The 17255-nt window shown below is 37.9% G+C and overlaps 1 protein-coding gene across 2 annotated transcripts in view; it reads left to right on the top strand.

Annotated features, from left to right (window-relative positions):
- GRIK3 (glutamate ionotropic receptor kainate type subunit 3) overlaps positions 1-17255 on the top strand; it is a 323335-nt gene that overhangs the window by 162929 nt on the left and 143151 nt on the right. For both annotated transcript variants that reach the window (XM_051987712.1, XM_051987711.1), the window contains exon 2: positions 11064-11240. In XM_051987712.1, the coding sequence (XP_051843672.1) occupies positions 11064-11240 (177 nt within the window). The remainder of the gene's footprint in view (positions 1-11063; positions 11241-17255) is intronic.

Here is a 17255-nt window from a genome sequence, read left to right as displayed (position 1 = left end):
GGAAGGAGAGAATGATGTCTGAAACTACTTTCAGCTCTAAGGCTCTTAGGCTCTACTGAAGGACTGATGATGAAATAGAAGATGGGGGAGCTTGTGAATGTTTCCCATGGTTCAGAAACAGTCACAATAACAGATAGGACCACAACTAAACATCACTATGCCTTGTACAGAATTCTACTATTATTTATCCTATGTGTTACATGTGTTACTATGTGCAATGGGTTTTGTGTGTTCCCAGTAACACATTGGTAATCACAAAATAAATCCATCAGTACTCAAAAAAGCAGAATATAGTGACATAAATTTTTTTCCTGCTTTGAACCAGATCTGTAGTTTCATATAGGGAACTTTCAGATAGGAAACTTCTTTACCATTGCAGATCACACAAGTTTTGCAGCTTATAGTCTTAGAGAATTGCTTGAAAGAACTTAGATGTTGAATAATTTACCTGGAGTAACATGGCCATTCTTCAGCTTTACCACTTTCTCATTGTGTGATCTTGGTCAACTCATTCTCTTCTCTCTGAACTGGTTTTCTTTCCTATAAATTGGACTATCAATCAACAAGCATTCATTTAATGCCTATCATGTGTCAGGCACTGTGATAAGTATGGAGTGAGAAAGACAAAAATTAAATAGTATCTGCCCTCAAGGAGCTCATATTCTGTAAGTGAAAGCTTGTACACATACAAGTGTATATAAAATAAGTGCAATGTAATCTGATGGGAAAGCCAACATCAAATAAATTAAATAAGTCCTCTAGAGAAGATGGCATTTTAACAAAAATTTGAAGGAAATGAGTCCGAGAAGGGAGGTGGAGTAGTAAATGACCTCCAAGTTCCCTTTGAGCTCTAAGCATACAGATTTTTTAATCCTGCCTGGGAATAAGCTTCATGGAAGAACTCTCACTTCTGAGACATATTCCCTGCAAGAAATCGCATTTGTAAAACAATCTACCTGCTGGAAGTCCTGGCTGTAAGAGCACAGCCTTTTCCAGCTGTAAGAGTTTCTAAGGGTGTCTACCTTGGACAGCTCCTACCTGTGAGAGTTCTCACTGACTAGGTGTCTGACTGCATGGTCAGGCAAGAACTCTATAGTGGAGAATCACAAATAATTTTGTTGCTCCCTTACACATAAAATGCTTATTTGCTCCTTGATTCCAGGAACCCTGTCATTCCAATTGTATTTTCTTTATTTTAAAAAAATTATAAGAAAAAGAACTAGAAGTTGATTCTAATTAAGGCCGTTTCTTGACTGCTCACTCAGGATCTCTGGAGATCAATTAGCTGGCTTTTAAGCTAAAATGCAACAGCTGAATAAGTATTTAACCTGCCTAGCAATTGATATTTAAAATACAGGAGGATGGGGCAGTGAGGAGGAGGGAGAAGAGCTACACTTTGTTCATGGCCTACGCCCTTGTTTCCCCCAGTCTACATTCTCCCCCTTCCAGGATCTCAGAAATGCCCCCGAGCTTTGACCTGCAGCTGTCTGAGCCTGGGAAGCTCAGGCTGCCGGCCTGCCAGTGTTAGCATTATTATTCATCAAGTCAACACTGTGTCTTCCCTGTTTCTGAAGTTTGCTAATGAGTCCAGCTTCTTACTCTTGGTTGTCATAAATTTGCCACCCAGAGAATAGCCCCTCCCTCTCAGTTTAGCCCCATTAGCTAAGCACGCGCCTCTCTGTGTACTCACTAGTGACCCAGTAGCAGCTGTAGTAGGCAGAAGATTTATTCAATGTGGACACTGGGCTATGATGGTGCATGGGGAATCATAGAGTAGGTGAGAAAGAAATTGATCTCTTTCTATTTTCAATGGAGATAGTCTGAAGTTGGCATTAGTTTGGCAGTACAGTGTTGAGAAAAGAATAATGACCTGGGAATCCCAAAATATAGGTGAAAACCTCAGCTCTGTTAATAACTCATCATGCGATCTGGGGCAATTTATTTCATCTCTCATAGCCTAAATTTTTCTATCTGTAAAATGATGCCCCCCACTTTTCCTTACTTTAACTTGAACTATTCAAAAGTGGAAACATCTACCAGAGGAGGTAGTGGTATCTCTTTCCTAGGAACTTTCAAGTAAAGACTGTATGAGTATGGCACACTCCTACAAAAGACTCTCCAGTGGTTTGTTATTCCTGGGACAAATACTAACTTCTCAATTTAGAGTTTAAAACCCATTATAATCTGGATCCTTTCCAGTTATTGAATATTGCCCCTTTTTATTCCCTCCACATTCCAGCCCACTCAGTCTACTTGCTATTTTTCAAGCTTGGCCCTCTATCTTCCCACTCTGTACAGCTTTCCATCGTATCTGGAATATTCTCCCTCCTAATCTTGACCTCATAAAACTTCTGGCTTTTTCAAGGTTCAATTCATGAACCCTATAGTATTGAAATCTTTTCCTATCTGGAACACCCTCTTCCTCATCTCCATCTCTTGGATTCACTGGGTGCCTTTAAATTTCAGTTTAAGTCTTATCTTCTGCAAAGAAGTCTTTCCTGGTTCTAATCTTAGCGTCTCGTTCTAATCTTAGTGCCTCCCTTCTGGAAATTGTTTCCAATTTATTGTGTATATATCTTGTTTGTACATAGCTGTTTTCACACTTTCTCCTGAATTCGATTTTAAGTTTCTTGAGAAAAGACTTTTCTTTTTTATCTTCCTCCCTCCCTCCCTCCCTCCCTTCCTTTCTCTAGTATTTCTTCCTCTCTCTTTTTCTTTCTTTCACTCTCTCTCTTTCTTTCTTTCCTTCTTTCTCTCTTTATTATCTTCTTTCTTCTTCTTTCTCTCTCTCTTTCTTTCTTCCTCTTTCTTTTTCTCTTTTTTGTTTTTCCTCTCTTTCTCTATTCCTTCTTTCTTCCTCTCTTTCTTTCTTCCTTTTTTCTTTTTCTCTCTTTTTCATTCTTCTTTCTTTTTCTCCCTTTTTCATTCTTCCTCTCTCTTTTTCTTTCTTCTTTTTCTTTCCCTTTCTTTTTCTTTCTTTCTCTCTTTCTCATTCTTTCTTTTCTTCCTCTCTTTCTTTTCTTCCTCTTTTTCTCTCTTTTCTTCTTCTCTTTCTTTCTTCCTCTCTCTTTCCTTTTCTTTCTTCCTCTCTCTCTTTTCTTCTTCTTTCTCTCTCTTTTTCTTTCTCTCTTTTTCTTTCTTTCTCTCTCTTCCTTTCTTCCTTCCTTCCCTCCTTCCTTCCTTCCTTTCTTTTTTTCTCTTTCTTGATGACGGCATCAAGTCTGACACATAATAAGTACAAATAGATTTTTCTAATTGTAGCACTCTATCCTTCTTCTTTAATTGAAAATGTATATTCTTATCTGTTTACATGTTTCTCTATTAGCCTAGTACAGTGTGACCTCTTTGAGGACAGGGAATATTTTTCATTTTGCTGCTATCTACTCTGCAACTAGCCCAATGATTTGCACCTGGGGGCAATGAGTTTTAATGAAGAGCATTGAACCTGGAGTCTAGACAACCTTGGTTAATATTCTGTCTCTAATAACAACTAGCTGTGTTAAGATGAGCAAGTCATTTAATGATAGTTAGTATTTATATAGTACTTTAAGGTCTGGAAAGGATTTTATGAAACAGTGTCCTTTTATTTCCCAACAGCCCTGAGAAATAGGTTCTATTATTATCCCCATTTTGCAGATAAGGAAACCAAGGTAGAGATTAAATGACTTGACCAGGTTCACACAACTTTGAGTAGCTAAGTCAGGAATTGAACTCAAGTCTTCCTAAGTCCCAAAGTTATATTCACTGTGTCATAGCTATTTCATTCACATAATCTATTTAACCTTAGTTTTTCTTCATATGTAAAATGGGGGGAGGAATAATGTAAACTCTCACTGTTATTGTGAAACTTAAATAATTTTATATCTACCCATCAATAAACATTTATTAAATAAGTACTAAGTTATTTATGTGCTAAGAACTGTGCTAAACACTGGAGATACAAATTCAAAATTGGGATAGTCTATGTCTTCAAAGGGCTTATACTTTTCAAGTCTTAACGTACTATATATTTGCCAGATATTGTTATTAATTGTTACTTGTTGGATTGATTGCATTGAACTTCATTGGATGACCTGGGTATTTTATTTTTCTGGATATGTTATTTTCATAGAGGGGATTCTTGTTCAAGTACAGGTAGGGCTAGACCAAGACTTTCTAATAACTCGGGCATTTTGGTAAAATCTATGAATTTAAGTACAGAAGAATGTGTTTAAATTCATAAAATTAAATATATAAAAATGCAAAGGAAACCAATTTTATTAAAATAAAGATGTAATTTCCCCTCCTCCAAGTCACAGACCCCCCCCCCAATAGATTCATTAATCCCTCCCTGGACCCCATCTTCACTACCTTTGGATCAAATGATCTCTGAAGTCCATCTTTTTTTTTTTTTTTTTTGCTAAGGCAATTGCTGCCCTTTATGAAGTCCATCTTAACTTGATGTTCCCTAATTCTGTGTTTTAAAATTCTCTATCTGAAAGATAGCAGTCACATTGCAAAAAAAAGACAGGGCTTGAAATCATAACCAATTAATCAATCAACAAATATTTATTTAGCTCTTGCTATGTGCAGATCACTAGGGGTACAAAGACAAATGAAATAGTTCCACCTTCAGGAAGTTTTTATTTTATCAGGATGACAACATGTTAGTCAATCAATGTCTAAGTCAACAACCATTTATTAAGCACCTATATTGTACTATACTCTCTTCTAAGCATTGGACAAAGAATTGAAGAAGAGGTCATATAATCCAACCATCTCATTTTACAGCTGGGAAAGTCGAGGCTCAGGGAAGGCCTCTGCAGAATGAAGTAACAACTGCCCATTGCAATAGCATTCTGGAGCTTATAGAATGCTTTCTTCACTACCATTCTTTGAGGTTTAGAAATGGATGAGGCAGAATTCAGACTGAGATCTTCTGAATCCATTTTTTCTGAATGCTAGGACTCTTCTTAGTAAAGACACTTGCCACATCTTTCTCAGGGGACTGCTCTGTTTATTTCATGAACCTTACAGCCCTGTAGTGTGAAAACCTGTTATTAAGTCCTTTTCCAGATCTCAAATTTCCCTCTATCCTTGGCAGTTTCTGCTGGTAGATATTAAACCCTTTGACTAAGGCCTGACTCTGAAAACAAATAAAAAATTCACAGAAGGGTGTGTGTGTGTGTGTGTGTGTGTGTGTGTGTGTGTGTGTGTATGCACATGCACATGTGTTATGATGTCTTGACTGGTCTTTGAGATGAGAGCAATGGGACCTGTTTTTCAGACAGTCTCATTGATCTATCGGTCTGTTTTTTTTTTTTTTTTTCTGGCCAGCTCCTCACTCTACTGTCAGCTTCACAGTTAACCACAAGGGGAGAGAGGAGGTAGGGGAGATCAGGGAGGAGGCAAGAGCACTGAGGTATCATTCTTCTGGTGTTCTGATCACCCACTTCCCCAGCATAATGACACCCCTACCTCCTTTTCTGAGGCTTTGGTAGCAATCCAAGATGCCAGAAATCCTCTGGCCTAGGTCGATAGAGAAATATTTGACTTACTTGTCCCTGTGTTGTACAGACAAAACTTGACATACGGCAGATCAATTAAAACAACACGAGGTGAGCCCATGGGGTCAATTGAGAGCTGTCCCACAGGGAGGGGAAAATGAGAACTCCTTATATCTTTCACATCCCCTAAGCAAGCTCCTTCTCTTGACCTCCTAGTAAATACTCAAGCTCCCTCAGACTTCCCCCTCTCCTTCATTACCATCTCCTACATGTCATCAGTCCTTCAACCCTGCAGATTTTCTCTCTTCTCATGATAGCATATCTGTAGATGTATTAATTTTGGTCCTAGGTATTCTTGCCTTTAAAATGTAAGCTTCCTTGAGGATAGGGTATATTTTGCTTCTATCTCTGTATCATCAGTGCTTAGCATTCTGGTTATCACATAGTAGGTGTTTAATGAACTAGAGAGCATAGGATTGTTGGGCCATAAATTTAAAACACGGGAAGACTTTACAGACCATGGAATCTAACTTTCTCATTTTTATAGATGAGGAAATTAAAGCACACAGAGGTTAAATCCCAGGGTCATACAACTAGTAAATATTGGAGGTAGAATTTAAACCTATTTCTGCCAGACTCCAAGAATAATACCATTTTTATAAGGAAAAATATCTTTTTCTTCTTCACAGAGAAGATGGAGACTAAGGGGACAGAATGTTGTATACATTTTCAGATTGATAACTATATCCACTTATTTGATTGAAATCCTAAAGTTGGAACCTTTCAATAACCTTAGGGGTTATTTAATCCAAAGGTTTAACTTTTCTCTAGGAAGTAGTATGGATACCTATTCCCAACAAGATAAGTTACAAGCTTACCCATAATTCCTGAAGACTTGAGGAAGAAGACTGAGATTCCAGTGGAAGGATATGAGACAGATGGCTGTAAATCATATCTCATGATGATATGGCAGGCAGGACAGTGATAGATTGATGTTAGCTATTAATCATGTGTTATATGAAAAGCCCAGTGGTGGAGTCTACAAAATGTTGAGAATATTACATTCAATAAATTCAAATTTGACACTTTTAGTAAGCACCTACTAGGTGGAATACACTATTCTGGGTGATTCTGGAATAGAAAGATGAAAAATTTTGGTACTTCACAGGAAGTACTCTGTGATAAATGAGAAAATCCTGGAGAAGAGGAACTTGAATTTTGGTGAAAGTCATAGAATGGCATTTGAGCCAACCTCTCCAGAATTTGTTGGCTATTAACTCAGTGCAAGATATAGGTCCACATTACTGAGAATCAAGATACATAGGAGTAAACCCTAGCTCTTTCACACAGCTGCTTAACTCTGAGCACATTTCATTCTTAGTCTCATCTTCTTAGTCTGTAAGATGAGACTTCAAGGTGGTGATGGCTGAAGGACTGGACTGAGCAAGAACCAAACAAGATGTGATTCAAATCCAAAGGTATTTCTGATAACAAACTTGGTGGTTTAAAGGAAGCCTTAAGTATAGCACCACCAAACATTTCATCTCTTTTCTCTTCTCCAAGCCCTATTTGATAGGAAAAATTCCAGTGTTTTAGTAATGGTTATCAGAGACTAAGGCAGAATGTTATGGTCTCAGTAATAGAAGGGTTGCTTTGCGATGGAGCAGCAAGAGGTCTTAGAAGAAAGCCTTCTAGCAATTACAAGTAATTTGTAATACATAAAGGAAGGATGGGCTCCAGAGAAAGCAGAACTGACTATAGCATCAGTGGAAGATTGAATTAATGGTGTGCTAAGTAGAGTTTGTTTCTATTCTGTGCCTGGGATCTGAAGCCAGAGGCTCTTTGAAGCTGATCAGAGTAGGTAGGTAGATACCAAGCATTTTTAAAAGTACTTATGATGTGATAGACACTGTTTTCATTTGATCTTCACAATAACCCTGCAAGAATTTTAGAGTTGGGGAAACTGAGATAGACAGAGGTTAAGTGAGCTCTGCAGGCACTTACAACTACTAAATGGATTTAAACTCAGGTCTAAAGTTCTATTCATTGTACCACCTAGAATAGTAGGATGGGGAAGGGGAAGAGTAGTATATCTACAGTTGGAAGAAGGCATTACAGAAAAATTATTAACTTTGAGGAGCCTTGGTATTTGCTAGGGAGCATAATCTGACTCTCCCCCCACAGACCTGCCTCTGAATGATATGGGGAGGTAGCCAAGAAGGTTCTGAACTCATCCCCCAAGTCAGAGAATCCGTCTCCTCTTCACTGGTTGTAGTCACGGAAGGCATCCTACTACCAACTTCAATTGTTGAAACATAACGAAGTTGTATCAGACAGTGTCAGTGATCCCTCTGGTATTGTGTCACTCTAAAGAACTCCAGTAGATTGTGAGTTCCTTGAAGACAAGGAGCATCTTTTACCTCTTTTTGTGTCCCTAGAACTTAGCACTATGTTTGGCACATAACAGGCATTGATGGACTGAGAAATAGTATTCTATTCTCTATGTTCTAAGGACTTTTTTCACTGGAAATCCCTTTTCTCCTGAGAAATTTTTACATGACCTTGGATATAAAGGTAAATAAAATAGGTATGCAAATCATACCTTTTCAATCAAACATTTACTGATAGTAAATCATAATTTCATGATCCTCACATTCCTTTACAAGACTTCATATGGGAGCGTGACCCACAGTTTAAGAAGCTTTGTTCTAAAGTGCTATCCAGTCCTGACAGGTCATGTCCTCTCTTCTGAGGCATGTCATGCTTTTATATTCTATGTTCTAAGGTCCCTTCTAGGTCCAGTATTCTTTATTTTTTTGTTTCAAGGACTTTTCTAATTCTGATTTTATAATCTATGTTCCAAGACCCATTCTAGTTATTACATCTTATGCTATGACTGGGACTATGGCATTCTATGTTCCATCTTCTAAGCTCCTTTCCAAGCTTTGACACTCTGGGTTCTAGAAAATCTCCCACTTCTGACTTTTATATTCTATGGACCCTCACCACTGATCTCTGCCACTGATATATTGTGGGCCCAATCCTTGGTCCTTGATTTCCTTAATAGTCCCAGAGGTTCAGTTCCTTGGCGCCATTGTTTTAAAGCTGAAAGCAATGACAATTATTTTCACAATTAACTAGCTCTTCAAATTAATGTCAATTACACTATGCAATCATGATTAAGACTATGCATTAATCAACTGTGTCAACCTACTTATTAGCCTCTTTAAATAACGATCATGGAGAACGTATGGGAAGGAAGGAAAGGAAGCAGGACAAGCCAAGATCCAGTGATTTGCTCCCTCGAGGACATGCCTAGAAAAGAATTCTCACCCAGAGCAGTTGCAGCCTTGTGAGCAAACTATGGTGCTCATGTTGTATAGTTTCTACATGGAGAAAATCCTAACTTATATTAATGTTCCTTGATAGCTGTATGTTAGGGGGGGAAACTAACCTTGGGTTGAGAAGGCAGGAAATCTTGGGTTCCAGTCCCCACTATACCAGTGAACATCTCTGGACCTCAGTTTCTCCATATTTACAATGAAGGAATTGGACTAGATCTCTAAGATCCCACTGAACTTAGATAAATTGTGACTCTTGCCAGGTCATTCTGTCAAATATAGTTAATCCTTGTGTTTTCATTTCATGAAGGATTTTTTTAGATCTCTCCACTTCTGTTTGTATCCTTGGGACCAGGCTTAGGGTTTTATTATACTAATGGGGGTGAACAGAAGCATAGAAAATAAAAAATGACAGCTCATTCAAGAATCATTTCCTCTTGGCTTTAAAGAATGTTTTGGGGTTTATGTTTTTGAGTATGGGCCTGAGAGATATTCCAGGAACTCATATCAAAGACAGGAAAGAAGCTTGGATGACTCAGGAGATACTGGAACCCAGCCTCCAGCTATTTCTTTGGGTTGGGGTCAGACTTTACTCTCACTAGTCCTTCAGCAGCAGCTTAAGCAGATATGCCTTTCTTTCTATCACCTCTCAGCTAGCACCTCTTGTTATTATCAACAACAAGCATTTATTAAGTTGTTAAGTGTTCCTCTCTCAAAAAGCTTCCCTGCTGTATGTAAAGTGAGATCAATTAAAGATTTTGAGATGTCAACACACAGAGAGATGTTAGGGGAGTGAGTAATTCAGCGGAATGAATGAGGGTCATCACTAGAGGGAGGGGGAGAGCAACAGAGCAAACCATTCGAGAAAGGGGGTGCTATTCATTAATAGAAAACACTAATCAGTACAATAAGTAACCCAACAGCAAAAGTGATTGCTAGTGGTCAACAGACAGAGGTATCAACACAGCAAGCAATTCCAGAGGAAGCTATGCTACAGTGAGGCCCCAGCTGGCAATAAACTTGAAAAGCTTCTCTGCTGAGGAAAGATGATAGTGTAGATAAGGATTGTATCAGACCAACTAGGGTCTGGCCTCTTGGCAGAGCCACATGTTCATATTATCCATATGGATAATATTTTGGAGGGTTTCTTTGAGATTGCTTGTTCATAGGAAGGATTCATCCCTGAAGAAGCTATCCTTGCTTCTTAATGACTCTCCTCACCTCCTCTGATTAAGAATGTGGATGTTTCCAGAGGAAAGAACATTGATGGGAGCAGGGGTTCTAGAAATCATCACTTCTCCATTCCTACCCAAAGATAGACTCCTTCCTACAGAGGACTACACCTACAAACACTGTATATAGAAGTCCTGGATTAGGAATCACAAAGAGATGCTTCCCACACTTAACCATCCCTATAACTCTACTCAAATCATTTACCTTTCTCAGTTTCTTTCTCTGTAAAATTAATGTTTACCTTAAAATGTGGTTACATAGGTAAAATGAGATATGATACATGTAGATGGGGCACAGGGTAAGAGTCAAGAATATCTGAATTCAAATCCAACCTCAGCCACTTATGTGACCCTGGGGACAGGGTCTCTTAATCTTTGGCTGCTTCAGTTTCCTCATATGTAAAATGAGGATAATAATAGTACTTATAAATTAAGATAATATTTGTAAAGCACTTTAAAAATCTTAAAGCATTTTACTAATACTAGCTACTATTATTGTTACAAACCTTAAAACTTACCAGCTAGCTATTATAGATGGGGTAAGGGGAAAAGGAAAGAGATTAGATTTGTTGCTAAGGAACTGAAGCTGCTGTTCCTAAGGAACCCTTTCTCCCCAATCATATACCAGTCTTTTCTTTGTCCAGAGATTCACCTTCTTGGTCTGTTTCTTGGTTCCTTCACTTATACACTAGTGATAATAATCCTTGTTCTGTTTTCAAAGCTATGGGTTCCCTCACTCTAGTGAAGATTGACTCCCAATCCATTCTAGTCCAACAAGCATTTATAAGTATCTGGACTAGAATCCAAAGATGTAAAACCATAGGAAAATCGTCCCTGCCCTAGATGGTATAGTGGATAGACTTGTGGACCTGGAGTAAAGAAGACTCAAGTTTAAATCTAGTTTTTCCTTCTCTGATCTTCAAGTGCGGTGGGTTTGATTTCTGCTTGGGGAGGAGAGAGCAGAGTTTCTCATCTGGGTTAACTCTCAGTTCTCTTTACTGCAGGGGGAATCTTTGAGTATGCAGATGGACCCAATGCCCAGGTCATGAATGCAGAGGAACAAGCCTTCCGATTTTCTGCCAACATCATCAACAGGAACAGGACTTTGCTGCCCAATACCACCTTGACCTATGATATTCAGAGAATACACTTCCATGACAGCTTTGAAGCCACTAAGAAAGGTAAAATTGAAGTCCCTTCCTTGACTATTCTTTTCCTGGGAGAAAGGATTTCTTCTAGCCCCAACTGCTTAAAGGTCTTAGAACCATGGCCAAGAATATGGGGTCAGGAATTCGAAGTCGTTGGTATTCCTATGTAAAATTAGGAAATGTATTTGTTTTGAGTTGAAAGAAAAAAAGAGAAAAAGATAGAAATCAAAGAAAAAAGGGCAAAAGGATTAAGAGAGAGGGAGAATAAGAAAAAGAGATAATTGAAGGAGAAGAAAATAGGAGGGGGAGATAATTCTTCCTTGGAGGAAGAATTTCCTCTAACCTCAAATGTCTAAATGTTCTTAAAACCATGGTCAAGATTATGGAATTGGAGTTTCGTGGTATTTCCATCAGACTTAAGAAACCTACTTATTTCTAGTTATGTTGGGAATAGCAACTGAGAGAAAGAGAAAGATAGGAGAAGAAGAAAGAGATCAAAGAAGCAATGTAAAGGGGAATAGGGGAAAGAGAGAGAGAGAGAGAGAGAGAGAGAGAGAGAGAGAGAGAGAGAAAGAGAGAGAGAAGATTAGTGAAGAAGAGGAAGAAAGTAGAAAGATTAGGTTCAGAATATGAGAGGGGAAAAGATGACATGAAAAGGAGAGATGAAAAGGAGAGGGAAAGAAATGAAAATGAAAATAAAAAGAAGGTAAAGATGATAGAGGGGGAAAAGGGAGAGGAATAAAATGGAAAAAGAAATGGAAAAGAAGAGGAGGAAGAAAGATAGATGAGGAAAAGTTGCAAGAGGGGAAGAGGAATGACAGATAGAAGAGAAAGTGGTGAGAGAAGAAAAAGAAGAGAGGAAAAAGAAGGGGAAAGAAAGAGAAGGAAGAGGGAGGAAGAAAGAGAAAATAAAGTAGCAGAAACTATTGGGATAAGAATTCAGAGAGAAGGAAAGAGGAGAGGATAAGAAAGGTAAAAGGAAGAAAGCATGAAAATGGGGGAAAGGAATAGAGATGGAAGAGAGAGAGAGGGCAAAGAAGAAAAGGAAGACAAAAATGTAAGGAGAGAAAAAAGGGATGAGAGGAAGGTGAATGGCCAGACCCAAAGAATAGTTATTAAGAAATAGATGTCAGTTTGAGAGAGGTATCTAATGGATTGCCCCAGAATTCCATCATTGATCAAATTAGTCAACTAGCATTTATTAAGCACCTTTGATATGCTAAGAATTATGCACTATCTATTTTTTTTAGCCCAATGTTGTTGGACATTTTTGTCAATAACTTGGATGAATGTACAGATGGTATGTTAATAAAATTTTGAAGATTATACAAATCAGGAAGTGATAGCTTAATGATGGGATGTCAGGTGACAGAGTTAGGATCCAAAAGAACATTAATGAGGTGGAACATTGCACTGAGTTGAATAATGTAAAATTTAATAGGGATAAATATAAAGTCTTATGTTTAGCTTTAAAATATAAGCATTACAATTCTAAGTTGAAGAAGGGGTGGTTAGACAGCACTTCCTATTTTTAAAAGTTCTGAAGGTTTTGCAGGGATCCTCAAACTATGGCCCACAGGCCAGATGCAGTAGCTGAGGACAATTATCCCCCTCACCCAGGGTTATAAAGTTTCTTTATTTAAAGGCCCACAAAACAAAGTTTTTATTTTTACTGTAGTCCAGCTCTCCAACAGTCTGAGGGACAGTGAACTGGTCTCCTGTTTTAAAAGTTTGAGGACCCCTGTTTTAGAGAATCACAAACTCAATATGGGTAAGCTGTGGGATATATCAACCAAAAAATTTTCATGACCTCTTTCATGCTCTAGAACAGCAACATTCCAGAACAAACCTCTAAGGAGCTTTCTTCCTTTTTGGGGAAGCTAATCACTCAGTTCTGAAATCTGTTCTGGGGTTGGATGACATGTCCTTGCTGTAGGGTGAGTGAATGTGAAGTCACACACACACACACACATACACACACACACATCAGACTTATAGGTGTTGACTGATTGACATCTTCTTACATTCCCAACTCTTGCTCTAGGAAGAGTATTCAAATCAGTACAACTATAGTCACTGGAAAAGTTGTTACAATTAACTAGCCTTTCTCTCCACTAACCATCCCAGTGATTCTCCATACCCTAAAACTCTATTTGCTATCTAACACTCCCCTTTATGTCTTATCTAGCTCTACTAGATTGTAATTCCCTTGAAGGCAGGAACTGTTCCACTACATTACCTAGCTTTGTGCCTGGTAATAATAAGACATTAATAAATGTCTTTTCATTCATTAATTTCACAAAGTAAACAAATTGATACTCTGGGCCAAACTATAATTAGACTATTATCTTTAGTCTGGGATACCTAATATTAAAAATAGCATTGATAAGCTAAAGTGTACCCAGTGGAAGGGGATCAGGATAGTACAGGGCTTCAAGATTATATGAGGATTAATTGAAGGAACTGTGATGGAGCAGGATTTATCCCAGAAGGAAAAGTTAGAAGATATGATAGCTGTCTATCATGTTTGAAGGATTAACATTTGGAAAGGGGACTAGACTTGGCTCAGAACTAGGAATTATTATAGATGTATATAGAAAAGGGTATGCAAAAGGGCAGACTTTCTAATTATTAGTGCTATCTAAAAGTAGGAGTTATTAGTGGTTTCTTTTCCTTGGTTTCCAAGTGAAAACAGGATAATCACTTTAGAGCATATTTTTTTTCTATTTTTTGTTTTTCTTAATTACATTACAATTTTTAACATTTTAAAAGAAATTGAGTTCTATTATGCCCAAAGGGCTATCAAAATGTGTATATCCTTTGATCCAGCAGCGTTTCTACTGGGCTTATATCCCAACTAGATCTTAAAAGAGGGAAAAGGATCTACATGTGCGGAAATATTGGTGGCAGCCATTTTTGTAGTAGCAATATATCTTACTACTGAGAACTGAATAAATGCCCATCAGTTGGAGAATGACAGAATAAGTTATGGTATATGAATGTTATGGAATATTATTGTTCTATAAGAAACGATCAGCAGGATGATTTCAGAGAGGCCTGGAGAGACTTACATGAACTGATGCTGAGTGGAGTGAGTAGAACCAGGAGATGATTATGCATAGCAACAAGATTATATGATGATCAACTCTGATGGATGTGGCTCTTTCAACAATGAGATGATTCAGGTCAGTTCCAATGGTCTGGTAATGAAGAGAATCTTCTACACCCAGAGAGAAGACTGTGGGAACTGGGTGTGAATAATAACATAGCATCTTCACTCTTTTTGTTATTGTTTAATCACATTTTATTTTCTTTCTAATTTTTTCCCTTTTGATTTAATTTTTCTTGTGTGGCAAGATAATTTTATAAATATGTATATATATATTGGATTTAACATATAGTTCTACCATGTTTAACATATATTGGATTACTTGCCATCTAGGGGAGGGGGTGATTGGGGGAAGAAGGGGAAATTGGAATACAAGATTTTACAAGGATTAGTGTTGAAAAATGATCCATGCATATGTTTTAAAAATAAAATCTTTAATAAAAAATTAAAATCAATCAACTGCTACTAACTGAAAAAAAAATGAGTTCTAAGTTCTCTCCCTTTCTTTCCTTACCACCTTGAGAAAGCAAGATTTGACACAGATTATACATGTGAAGTCATGAAAAACATTTCCATATTATCCATTTTGCAAAAGAAAACATATTTAAAAAACAACAAAAAGAAGAGTAAATGAAGTTTTTAAAAAGTTTGTTTCAATCTGAATTCTGACTCCAAACATTCTTTCTTTAGAGGTGGATCACATTTTTTTAAATCACAAGTTCTTGGGAATTGTTTTAGATCATTATATTGCTGAGAATAGCTATATCATTCAGCACTGACTATAGTAAAATATTGCCATTGTTGTGTACAATATTCTCTTTAAGTTCATTTTGAATCAGTTCATCTGTTCCCCCAGATTTTTCTGAAATCATCTTGTTCATCATTATATACCATAATTTGTTCAGCCATTCCCCAATGGATGGGTACATTCTGGGGGATGTTTTAGAGGTGATTCTCAGCTGAGCCTGGATTGGAAGATCTCTTCCAACTCTGAGATAGAAACAAAGATATAAGTGAGAGTAAAGAAGATTGAGGGAAGGAAGGGAAGAATAAGGAAGAGAGGAGAGGAGAAGTAGTAGAAAGATATTGAAAGGAGTACAAGAAAGAAAATTGATAGAGACAGAGGGAAGAGAGAAAAAAAGAAATGGGATATGAAGAAAGGAGGAGGAGGAAGGATGGAAATAAACTAAGAGAAAGAGTAGAAGAAAAAGAGAAAGGAAAAAAAAAAGCTTAGGACCCTGAATATGTGATTTTTTTCCTCGGGATGTGGGAAAAGATAAATCTCAACCAATCAGACCAAGTTGTCAAGTAAGTCCCTTCAGAACATGAAAACTTAACCCAACAACACCTTTAGTAACACCTTTATTGGGTCAAGGCCTGGAAGGCCTGGCTCAGTGCAAAGGATCCTGGCCTTGTGAATCTGGGCATGTTAATGGTTTTCTCCTTTCCCTGGCACCTCAAAGAACTAGAGTCTTGCTTTGTTAATGCTACCTCCCAAGTTCCCACACTTATGGGCTTTCTGAAGCTATCATTCATAGTTTTGCTATATGGTGTAGTCCTACAACAGCCAAACTCAGTGCTTTGAGATTCTCCAAGCTTCCCACTCTCCCTCCAGGAGCTTCCTGATGAAGGTCTCCAGGAACTTTGAAACTAAAGTCAGTTTTCTACCAGGAGTCACAGAGATCCCCAATCTAAGTGTGAAAAAGCAAATTCACAGAGTAGTTCCCAGAATGCAGTAAGAGGCTGAGGAGCCAGTGAAATCTGGGGACAATAGACTGAGCTTTCACCTTGGCCCAATCTCAGAGCTTAGGTGCAAGCTCTGACTCCTGACAGTCAAGTCTGTGATTTCAACTCAAATTAACAAGCATTCATTAAATATCCTTCAAGAATCCTTTCCTACTTCTCCAGCTGATGATGTCCCCCAATCACTATGCCTTCATTTTGTATATATCTTGTATGTACTTATGACCAGAAGACCATTAATTTAGAACTGGCAAGAGCCAACTTAGAGACCGTGTACTTCAGCATCCTCATTTTGCAACTGAGGAAACTAAGGCCCAGAAAAATTTTAGTGGTTTATTCTAAGTCACACAGGGAATAAGCAGCAGAGGTTAAATATGAACCATATTTTTTGTCTCCAGAATTAGCACTCTTTCCACAATACCATATATCCCCAAATTAGAATGTAAGCTCCTTGAGAACAGGTACTATCTCTTTCTGTCTTTGTTATCCCTAGCACTTAGCTCTGTGCTTTGCACATAGTAGGAGCTTAACAAGTATATATTGATTAATTGATTAATTAGTTGGTAATAGTCCAAGAGAGATTTAGGTTAGTGGACATTTCAGTGAAGAGAACAAAGGTTCTTTACTTTGTGTCATAGACCATTTTGGTAATCTGAGGCAGCCAGTGACTTCCCTATGGGACCCCACTGTGAGGGCAGTGTTTCTCCTCAGAAAATGAATCCTACCATACATCCAATTATGCTGTCTCCATCAAGACTGTACTACTAAATCTTAACCAAAGCTTAGCATGCACTTATTATCTTTCTCATTCCATTATGGTTCCAAACTTTGAAATCATCCTTGACTATATTTTCTCCCTTATGTTCTTTCTTACTTACATATCCAAGTGGTTGCCAGACTTTGTCATTTCTACCTCCACAGCTGCTTATACCCATTTCCTTCTCTGATCACATGGGCACCATGCTAGTGCACATCTCATCACCTCTTACCTGGATCATTTCAGTAGCCTTCTAACTGATCTTCATAATTCAAGTTTCTTCCGGTTTCAGTCTGTCCTCTAAATGGTTTTCCTAAAGCACAATTTTGGCCATATCCCTCACTTCCTCATTCATACTTCCTTTCCCTCCCCTATTCCTCTAGCATTGAAAGTTAATCATCTGGTTCCAACTTAACTTTTCTAGTCTTATTACATAGTT

The sequence above is a fragment of the Antechinus flavipes genome, chromosome 3 (assembly GCF_016432865.1).
Source record: "Antechinus flavipes isolate AdamAnt ecotype Samford, QLD, Australia chromosome 3, AdamAnt_v2, whole genome shotgun sequence".
NCBI classification, from domain to species: Eukaryota; Metazoa; Chordata; class Mammalia; order Dasyuromorphia; family Dasyuridae; genus Antechinus; species Antechinus flavipes.
This window is presented reverse-complemented; position numbering and strand designations above follow the sequence as displayed.